Source organism: Juglans regia, chromosome 2, assembly GCF_001411555.2.
Source record: "Juglans regia cultivar Chandler chromosome 2, Walnut 2.0, whole genome shotgun sequence".
NCBI classification, from domain to species: Eukaryota; Viridiplantae; Streptophyta; class Magnoliopsida; order Fagales; family Juglandaceae; genus Juglans; species Juglans regia.
The window spans coordinates 32,397,313-32,407,846 of NC_049902.1; the positions used below are offsets into that span (position 1 = coordinate 32,397,313).

Below are 10,534 nucleotides of genomic sequence, written 5' to 3' on the forward strand. Positions count from 1 at the left end.
GTTACATCTATTCGGCACTAATTTCTTGAATAATTATTACTTAATTTTGTTAGTTTCTCATTTCCTTAATTTTCATAAATTTGGTTTTGGAGCTTTTATCTTTCTATTATTGTAATCTTCAAAGTTTTCTCTCTCTAATAAAATTAGAATACCATCATCTTTTTTTTTTTTTTTTAAATAATTATAATTGAAACAAAATGCCCAACACTTTGACTTTTTGGGAATTATATATTGAAAGTTTATATTTTTTTGTACTACTTTTTAATCTAGCATCTTTTGAAAAGGAGGTTGCATGGTTTCCAACCTAAACCATGATTAATTATAATTAGGTCAACTTTACTCTGAAACTTAAATAAATCATGTAAACCATGTAAATGTTGGCCAACTCACAGCCTGCCTGCCCACAATAATTTTTACACTGGCGGCCTGATCAAAGATATACTCATGAAGAATCAACTTAATATTGATTATATTATGTTTTCGCTTTTCTTAACTAAGGATCGAGCGAAAGTGGATGTGACAGTTCCTTCCAGCCTGTCCAGACCAACACGTTGCAGCACACTCCTTTGTCATGTGGCTTCTAGCTACAGTTTAATAGTATGTTTATCAAATTATTTAAAAATTGTCACCAAGCGGTCTCTCATTGTGAGAATTGGGTGAGAGTCAATCTTTTGGTTCTGATTACCCTTTTTGTTTTTTGACTTTTGTATTGTAACGTGTGTTTACTTTGGGAAGACTGTAGGGGACTCCCACCCCATCGAACTTATATCTTGTATCCGTTAGTTTTATCTATAAATGCTTACTTGTCAAGAAAAAAAGGCACTTAACATTGATTGCTTTATATAAAAATGGTGGAAAATAAAACAAGAGTTAATTTCAGCCCTTAGGTCAAGACTCTCGATCGATCGAGTTCCTTATGTTAATTTGTATTGAAAATGAGTCATGTCTCGGCCAACGGTCGTAAACAAAAACACGAGTAATTCCAGCCATATTTTATTGCAATCTTGTCTTGATCAGAAAGCTCATCTATCAAAGTGTCCGGGAATAAAATTATAAACAGTTATGTCCTTAGACGTCACCCATGATGATAATTAAACATTGACATTACGTGACTAAAAAGAAAACGAAAGTTAAATTACTTATTTGGCACACATATACTAACTTTAATTAATCCTATATATATATATATATATATATAAATTCCTAATCAAAGAGTAATTATCATGTTCATGGATGTCAAAGGGATGAGATTTATCGTATATTGCGTATTATTTATTAGTTAGCTTTCTATCATTATGTCTTTAGTTGAGAATTGCAATTGATTACTCGATTTATCTTGAAACATCATTTGATCAAGATAGATTTTTAAGGCTCGTTTGGATAGTTAGATGAGATAAGATTAGTTTTAGATGAGTTGAATAAAATATTATTAGAATATTATTTTTTAATATTAATATTATTTTAAAATTTAAAAAAATTAAATTATTTATTATATTTTGTATCAGAATTTAAAAAAATTATAATAATAAAATAAAATGAAGTGAAAGTATTTTTTGTAAACAAACGATACCTAATATTTGAGCCATCGTATCTTGTTTTAACACGAATCTTGCCTTTTTTTTTTTAAATTTATTTATTTAAAAAAAAAAAACAAAAGCTGCGCACAATGTTGGGCCGAGAGTTTGGTTTCTTACATCACATTCAAGCTCTTGTAATACTTCTACCGGGCTTTAGGTAGTTTGCTCTTTCGAATATAACTAAGCAGCGGCCCAGCCATTTCTGCCTGAGATTCGATAGCCACAGGTCTCGCTCAGAACTTCCATCGAACACCTAGCAATCTAGGACTGACTTCCATTACAATAACCTTCACTCTAATACACGTGGCAAAAGCTCAGAAGCCTTGTAGCACACGTTTCACCTACCCAACTTTAGCTCCTTCCTTTTTCATTTCGAAGCCTTCCTTCTGATTGTCCATCGTCGCAGAACGCAGAGAACAACAAGATAATGCACCGCTTCAAATCCTCTCTTCGGTATCCCAAATTCGCTGCATACAGTTTCGTATCAAAACGTTTCTCTCACCTCGAAACCACCGGGTCCCTGGCCTCGCTCCTCGGGTCCCGCTCTGTGGTCCGCTTCCGAGGTCCTGATACTTTGAAGTTCCTCCAGGGCCTGCTGACGAACGATGTACGGAGGTTCGGTGAACCTCTGGGCGAGAGAACCTCGACCTTTCCCACGCCCAATTTGCCCGCCATGTCTGTCCCGCCCATGTACGCCGCGCTCTTGACCCCCCAAGGAAGGTTTCTGTACGACCTGTTCTTGTACGTGCCGCCGAGGCCTGAGGCCAAGCTCGATAGGAACGGTTCCGGACCCGGCTCGAACTCGGACGAGTCGTTCCAGCTGTTTGCGGATGTGGATGCAACTGTTTTGGATGAGCTCTTGCAGACCTTCAGGAAGTGAGTTAATCGAATTTTCAGTCATCTTACATTATTTGCGTTATTTCTCAAGTAGGTTTTATAAATAATATTACTAGGAATCTCACCAAGTGAGTTTTGTAAGTCATAGCATCTATTTGGGACCTTGAATGGTTAATTTCGTAATTTTGGCTTGAGAATAGCAGTTATTCATGAAATAAAAGAATGCTGTATTCGAATTGGCGGTTGTTAAGATTGGTTTATTGTCTTAAATTTTATGGTAAATTAGGAAGAGTAGAATCGTAGTTAGATTACAGCTGAATTTGTGAACTTCGAGTGCACATTTTGCTCTTGAACTATAAGGACTAGGAGTTCGGTTTTCTTGTAAAGAAACACGCTTAGTTCTTAAGAAGTCTTAGATTAGTTACTGTCATTTTGTTACTGCGGATTTTCTGCTAACCTTGACAATTGAGTGGTCACAATAAGTCATGAAGCATGTCCCAGCATGTGGTAGGTCACTTGAGCACTCAATGAAATATGGGGAGCTATTGTTTGGCCATGGAAAACAATAACCTGCAAGTAAAGATCGTAAATTTAGGTGGTTGGAGATCAAGAATCATTTTTGAACGGAAATGATTCTTTTCGATAAAAAAATTATTCTTTATCTCCAATGTTTTTCTGCTTTTAGCAGCTCAGTTGGAGAATAATACATTATGATTTGTTCTTGCTCAACATTGCTTGCTGGGTTTTGGATAAAAGAACTGGCTTGGTATAGAGGAGCAGATATGAAAATGTGAAAGGTCGTCTTTTGTGTATCCTTTGAGTGAGTTTTCATTAGCTGATATATCAGAGTCCTTCAAGCGACACTTTCTTCTAGGGTACTGCACCATAGATTCCTCTAGCTATTTTCCTAGTTACAGCAATTTGGCCTCTAACCTGTTTTATGAGACTTGGTGCTGCCTGTGTTATGTATGAGTAACTATGGTTCACTGGTTGACCAGGCAGTCACCGCAATTTTCTTGGATAAGGATGAAAATGGAAAGTTAATAAGGAGGGAAAGAATCATGGAAAACACAGTTTTCGGATCCAGTCCCAACTCAAAATACAAAAGGATCCCTCTGTCGCTAGAAAGTTGATGTTTGCTTGATTTTTGATCCACCAACCCTTCTTGCACTTCCTTCTAAATATGAATAATTGTGGCTGAAAACAAGAATAAATTAATAATTAGTTCCATTTTTTGCAATTATGCTATAAGATATGTGACCAACACCTAGACAGCACCGGGACAATTACAGAGGCTTTCCTATGTGGGTGAACGACCATTTTTTCCCTCTTAATGCTCTTTTATTTGCTTAATCTGTAATAACAAAGCCAGTAATATCCTTTTGTGGAAGCAATTGTGCACTTTTTATTTTTGTCAATATAAGCTTTTAAATTTATGCATTTGCATATTTTCTATTTGAAAATCTTGTGCAAGCAGATACCGATTAAGGTCTAAGGTTGAGATTGAGAATGTCGCAGAAGACTTCTCTTGCTGGCAGCGTTATGGTGGGAACCTTTCTGAAAAATCGTTATCTGCAGAAGAACCAGAGGCTGCCAGTGTTGGCTGGGGTGGTGGTGTTGATCGCACTGGAGTGTCAGCTTCACGTGGAGTTAATCTTGGATGGCAATGGTTTAAGGATCCCAGATTGGATTCTCTTGGTTTCAGGGGGATCTTCCCATCGGACACGATACGTGAGTTTTCTAAGCTTTTGCTGCTCCTGAGATCTGCATATGTTTACAGTATCAAAAAGTTTCCAAGGGCTTATGATGACATCATGGATCATTTGACAGATCCACTTACTGAATAAGCTGCATAAATATTTTCCTTTTGTGCCTGTTGCAGCACCTTTGGTCGAGGCTGACAAAGAAACAGATGAACAGAATTATCTACTCTGGAGGTTGCAGAAGGGAGTTGCAGAAGGCTCGACTGAGATTCCAAAAGGTAGTTTTTTGTTTCCTCCTTGAGGTTATGCTCGAGTTTTGGCAATATTTTCCTTAACGTATTTTAGATCCTGAACTCAAATCTAATTGATTTTTGTATCCGGCCCTTCACCCTTTCAATTGCTGTGGCTAGTAACTTGTCTGCATTTTGTAACTGTAATCATGACATGATTATTTGCCTAGTTTTTCTCTTTTAATTTTTGATGAAATTGTTTCTCTCCATTTCTATTTTTATGTACAAATATCACACACACACATCATGTACTTTTTTCTGGATAGAAATCATGGAGTTCTTATTATCACTTCTAGGAGAGGCAATTCCACTTGAATACAATCTTGCGGGTCTGAATGCAATAAGCTTTGACAAAGGGTGCTACGTGGGCCAAGAGCTTGTTGCTCGTACGCATCACCGGGGTGTCATTCGCAAGCGTGCAGTTCCTTTAAGGTTTCTCAGTGATAGTGGAGAAGGTAAATATTCCTCTCATCTGAAATCTTACCCCGTTTTATCCCTCCCTGGTCCTGGTATGACCCAAACGTTTCATTCCTGTTGCTCAGATGTGGAGCAGAAAGTCGCTCCTGGCTCAGAAGTAAAGGACGATAGCTCCCACAAGAAGGTTGGTACGGTGACAACTGCACTAGGGTGTCGTGGGCTGGGACTTCTGCGGTTGGAGGATGCCTTCAAAGGATCGGGTGCATTGACTATACAAGGACGCGAGGATGTTAAGGTCGAGGCTTTTAGACCAGATTGGTGGCCTGCTGAATGGTTTCAAGAGCATCAACAACACAGTGCTGTTGCTTAGAGTAGTCCTACTGTCTTGGCGAGTATGCTGGCCGTGAATCTTCTTCTAAGGGTTGAAACCTCGTAGCTCTTCAGTTTTTTTCCCTTCTTCTGAGAAAATAAAATGAGGCCGTTCTCTATTCTTTATTGCCAGAAAGAAAGAAAGAGAATTTTTGTAGAAACCCTGATTTGCACATTAATTCCTCAAATAGCATTTAAAATTTTAGCGAGGGGAAATAGAAAGAATGTTGTGGGTAGATAACTCGAGGAAAATGGATGGAAAGTGGATAATAATATATCTTTGTTTTCTCAATGTCTGCCTTCTCTGTACGGGCTTCATCTAAAGTTTTCTGAATGTGTCAAACCTCTAATATATGCCTTTTGATTGCATCAAAGTAAAGAATCAATGACTTCAAGTAACAGATTTAGTCTCTTGGGCCAAGGAACAAACGATTAGGTTTTTCACTTCTTGTTTAAAGACCATGCACCTCAAGAAGACAAAACTACTCAAGAAATTGTGACGTTGTGATAAGAGACCCAGCTGCTATTATAAATGAACACATTAGCATTTGGCACCATCACTTAGCGGGGCAGTGGTTGCAAATGCATTTCTTCATTGTATGCGAAACTATATATATAAATGGATGAAATAAGCAGAGTTTCTTCCAATTCCTCATCACAGCTACTGCTTTTCAGAAAGGTAGAAATATCTTATTACAATTAATCACGAGGACTCATGTTTCCCAGCATAGACTTCTCTTCCACCATCAATTTGCAGGAAACTAAGTCTTTCACACGTATCAGTAATATCATTAGTTTGCTCAGAAGGATATAACTATAAATAGGACCAGCTTCAACAAGAGTAGACATATTGATGAAGGTCCATCATTAGGTTATTATCTTCAGCAACTCCCATGAAATAGACACAAAAATAGGCCATTAAGAACTGTCACTAAAACTGCTTAGCTCCTCAATTACGGCCTCGATGTTTGGCCTGTGGTCAGGGTGCTCGTGGGTGCACATCAGTGCAATTTCTGCCAACTTAGTTGCCTCAGATTCAGAGAAACTCACCTTCAGATTTGTGTCCATGAAATCTTGAAATCTATAAGATTCAGCTGCCAATTTTATTGAGTTGGTGACATTCTGCTTACCGGAAAGAATTTGGAGGATGATTACTCCAAATGCATATATGTCACTCTTCTCAGTGAAGCGACCGGTGGTAATGTACTCAGGAGCTAGGTATCCCATGGCAGCACTAATTTTAAGAGCCGAGAAGATAATGTCATCAGCAAGAAGCTTAGGAAGGCCAGAATCTGAAATCAATGGATTGAACTGCTGATCAATGAGAATCTTCTCGACTGATATGTTTTGGTGAATTATGGCAGGCTTGTTTTCTTTGCTGCTATGTAAATACCCAATCCCTGGTCAGAAAAGCACAACACAACATCAAAATAAGCAACCATATATTTTGAGGTCTTGTGATCCCGCATATCATACAGTCTCACTTCATTGGTTTTCTTAAACTAAATTTGTATTTTGAGATTCAGGGGTGAGATCAGTAACTAAAAAATACGAGGAAGAAAGGAGTGTGCACTTACACACCTTGTTAAAATATGAGAAAGAAAATTTCCATTTTGGCAGCGCCTCTAAAGAGCAAAACATCATCTAAAATCAGGACATAAAATGAAAGAGGCACTTGAAGAAATGGACAAGATCAGCCTCAAAAACTCCACAGTTGGCAGCATTTATTCTCTAATAATTTGTCATGATAGTGCAATTCACTATTATGGAAACTTGGAATTTGGCAGCATTTATTCTCTAATAATTTGTCATGATAGTGCAATTCACTATTATGGAAACTTGGAATTTTTTTTTTCTACTCCCCCCCCCCCCAAAAAAAAAAAAAAAACCAATTTTGTAGGTTGTAACAAATTTGTACTAATAAATTCAATAGCAAAATCGTAATAGCAATTAAATCTCCAAGTGACACATACAGCAAATGATTGGGACAAAGATACGTATTCATCAACAAATGCAGTCAAAGCATTTGTGTTGATAAATTCTCAAATTAATAGACCTATAACTAACCTACTAATATTATTGAGAAATGCACATCATGATCATGCATGGAAAAACTAAAGAAACAGCACAGCATATCCAACTATAACTGTTATTTCCTTAGACTAGGATTACCTATCAACCCATTCAGCGTCAAGATACAATGCAGCATCATTACAACAGATTTGTGAATAATGTGATGAATATAAATCTCTGACCTTTTGCAATGCCACTGATGATAGAAACCCTCTTGGACCAGTCGAGAGCTAGGTTGCTTCCATCATCCAAATCAAGATATCTAGACAGGTTGCCATTTGGAGCAAAATCATATATGAGAAAACATTCACCCCTGCTCCTTGAGCAACAGAAACCTCTCAGCTGAACAAGGTTTTCATGTCTCAGTGAGGTTAATAATTTCAAACCCTTCACAAACTCCGCTTCCTCAGACTTACAGCTAGTCACATTAATGCTTCTAATAGCTACAATAGAACCATCTCTAAGAATTCCTTTGTACACAGCTGAGAATTTGCTCTTTCCCAGTAAATTTACCTCAGAGAAGTGCTGGGTTGCAGACTCAACCTCTTCCATGTTGAACCTAAAGTAACTTAGATAATCGTGAGGAGATCCAATGCCATTTCGGCCATCAGCCAAAGGGTCCCATCCATTGGAGTACTCAAGAATTACTAGTGGAGATGCACTATTCACATAGAACTTAGCCTGGTCAGTGCTAAGTCGATCATCAGAAAAATCAGATATGGTCCCGATCTTTTGTTTCTTCCGGCGGTACATGATAATGATCAGAAATACAGCCCCTGTCAATATGACAGTGACTGTAATAACCCCTGCAACTACTGCAGCCTGTGGGAATCTTGTTGACATTGAGCAATGCGTCCGGCTGCAATGAGCTCCAAAATTTGGGGGTTGAGGGTTGGCTATTGGAGCAGTATAATTTATGCTTGGTCCAAGTTGATCAACATTACCTTTATCATCATCATCAAATGCAGTACAAACTCGCACTGCAGAAAACCCAACTCCACATAAACCTGGATTGTTCCCACACTGTAACCCTTCCTTTAATCTCCTGAAAGCTTCATTTTCATTTATCAAACTTATAATCAGTATAGATCAGTCCACAACCAAGTTAAGAAAGAAAATGGAAGAGTGTCAAAATGAGGTTTTTTGAGTGAACATAATCGAGGATGGAAGAAATAGACATACCAGAAGGGACAACTCCAGAGAGAGAATTGTTTCGGACATCTAGAACTTTCAACTGTAAAATATCCGCCAGACTTGCTGGAATTCCACCAGAGAAGCCATTAAAGCTTAAATCAAGCCTTCTTAGCATCCTCAAGTTCCCTAAGCTTGCAGGAATTTCATCCATTAGTCTGTTGTCTTGCAAGGCAAGAACATTTAATCTCTTCAAGGAACCCATCTGTGTAGGAATCTTCCCCGTCAGCTGGTTATAACATAGCTGCAAAACTACAAAACAGAGAAGTTTTTTTTTTTAATTAAGCCGAGTTTTAGGACCAAAGTCCTAAAAACAATACATCTTTGATTCCAAATTTTAATTGACATCTTCGTACAACAACACTCAATTCCTAATCTCATTGCCCATTCAGTTGTTGCGGAAATTTTGGAAAGGAAAGTAAGTATTAAACGAAAAAGTCAGTATCAGTTGTAAAACTCGCCTTTTGGTGATAAATAATAACACAAAATATGCAAATCGAAATCTTTTCTTTTCTTTCGCGTATTTGCCTCTGTGAAGAAATGTGAATTAAAGGTGGCCGAGATGCAGATATTAACCATCCCACTTGATCAAAACAAAGACAACCAGATGAATAACTGATAAGAAACCTCCACCCCATTCGACAGAAAAGAAGAAAACAAAAATGACAAAATAATCAACGAACTTAGTTCTCCATGAGGCCTTCGATCCAAAAATGAGCAACGAAACCACCTAACATATAACAATGCACCAAAAGAAAATTATGCTCAATTTGGAACCAGAGCCAAAAAAAAAAAACAACTCCGAATGCCACACCAACACCACATTTACCCACATCTAAGGGGATTCTTTCATTTTTTCATAAACCAAAGAACTTCAATCGAGATTTTGAAATTCATCTCTTCCTTCCCTCAGTTTCTCCACAACACGTCAGCCATACATAAATCAATTGCAAAAGAACACCCAAAAAGAAGAAACAAAAGATACAGATTATTGAGCAAAACCGGAACTTTTTCCCTTGAAACAAACCACTGACCTTGAAGACTACTCATCTTCCCTATCTCATGCGGTATACCACCAGATAGATTATTCACATTGAGATAAAGATCAGTCAGCTCAGTTAGATTGGAAATCTCTTTGGGTATTTCTCCGGACAAATTGTTGTAGTGCAAGTACAACCCCGACAAGCATTTTAGCTCAGCCACGGCTCCCGAGACCTTGCCTGAGAGACCCTTTCCCTGCAAGGAAATGTTGGCCACTTTACGATGCTCGTTGCACGCCACCCCCAAAAATGAGCCACTGCAGGGGTCATCCTCACTGGTCCATGACTGCAAGAACTTGTTCTCTGGGTCCAGTGAAGACTTCAACTCGAGAAGAGCTCTCAGCTCTGCATTTCCAAGAACAGGTCGTAGAGTATAAAATGTGAGTAAAAGAGGCAGAGAAATTAGAAAGTGAAGGAAATCCATTCCGCTTTAGTTGTAGAACTCTCTGTTTCCCCCAAATCTTTTGCTCTGTCTGGCCTATCCCGAGAAACCCATATTTGTTCTGGAACTCCGGCAGTATTCTTCCAAGTCCTTGTTCTCCGTCTGCCACACTTCCCTCCTTTAATTTCTCTATCCAGAATTTTTGTACTCTTCCGGGAAAGAAGGGGCAGAAAGAGTACGTAACGTCGTCCAAAGGGTAGAATTTAGAAATTTACTACAACTTCAGTACCTTACGTTGTTGGGCTGCAGATAGGTTCACATTATGGATTCGAGAAGAGACAGTGGAAGAAAAGCGAAAGCATGACAGTTGGCTGTAATAGACTAATATTCGGATCAACGACGACGTGGTGGATAAAGGGTCCTACACGATAATGAGGAGCTACTTTGATTTGAAACTAGTGCTCAAGAAATGGACTCCAGCCGAAGCCTCCAAAGTCAACAAGTTTACAGTAGTTAAGAGGTGACGCTCAATTGGAGCGAAGAAATATTAAAACCGATGACAATGAGATGTGGACGTACGTTGCCTTTAATGCCTGAGCCATTTCACATTGGAATCATTTTCACGACTGTATACTTAAGACAACCCTATGTTGCA

General features: G+C 38.4%; 2 protein-coding genes across 2 annotated transcripts; one reads left to right on the top strand and one right to left on the bottom strand.

The window, feature by feature from the left end:
- The first annotated feature begins 1,820 nt into the window (after nucleotides 1-1,820).
- On the top strand, nucleotides 1,821-5,567 carry LOC109011139 (putative transferase At4g12130, mitochondrial). Its single transcript, XM_018992217.2, has 5 exons — nucleotides 1,821-2,453; nucleotides 3,892-4,145; nucleotides 4,297-4,395; nucleotides 4,704-4,862; nucleotides 4,950-5,567. The coding sequence occupies exons 1-5, from the start codon at nucleotides 2,005-2,007 to the stop codon at nucleotides 5,192-5,194; spliced, it is 1,206 nt and encodes a 401-aa protein (XP_018847762.1). The 5' UTR covers nucleotides 1,821-2,004; the 3' UTR covers nucleotides 5,195-5,567.
- A 217-nt stretch (nucleotides 5,568-5,784) lies between these two features.
- On the bottom strand, nucleotides 5,785-10,228 carry LOC109011129 (somatic embryogenesis receptor kinase 4-like). The gene is made up of 4 exons (XM_018992207.2): nucleotides 9,492-10,228; nucleotides 8,449-8,709; nucleotides 7,449-8,318; nucleotides 5,785-6,593 (listed from the first exon to the last, which is right to left on the bottom strand). Exons 1-4 carry the CDS (start codon nucleotides 9,919-9,921, stop codon nucleotides 6,112-6,114), a joined length of 2,043 nt encoding a protein of 680 aa, XP_018847752.1. The 5' UTR covers nucleotides 9,922-10,228; the 3' UTR covers nucleotides 5,785-6,111.
- Between the last annotated feature and the right edge of the window lie 306 nt (nucleotides 10,229-10,534).

Bases quoted from the DNA above. Each gene is read 5' to 3' on its own strand.
- LOC109011129 (XM_018992207.2), bottom strand. From the start codon at position 9,921: ATGGATTTCCTTCACTTTCTAATTTCTCTGCCTCTTTTACTCACATTT. The intron at 8,319-8,448 runs GTATGTCTATTT...ATGAAAATGAAG, and splicing joins CTCTGGAGTTGTCCCTTCTG to CTTTCAGGAGATTAAAGGAA. The intron at 6,594-7,448 runs GTCAGAGATTTA...TTTTCTGACCAG, and splicing joins CATCAGTGGCATTGCAAAAG to GGATTGGGTATTTACATAGC.
- LOC109011139 (XM_018992217.2), top strand. From the start codon at position 2,005: ATGCACCGCTTCAAATCCTCTCTTCGGTATCCCAAATTCGCTGCATAC. The intron at 2,454-3,891 runs GTGAGTTAATCG...TTGTGCAAGCAG, and splicing joins CTCTTGCAGACCTTCAGGAA to ATACCGATTAAGGTCTAAGG. The intron at 4,396-4,703 runs GTAGTTTTTTGT...TATCACTTCTAG, and splicing joins CTCGACTGAGATTCCAAAAG to GAGAGGCAATTCCACTTGAA.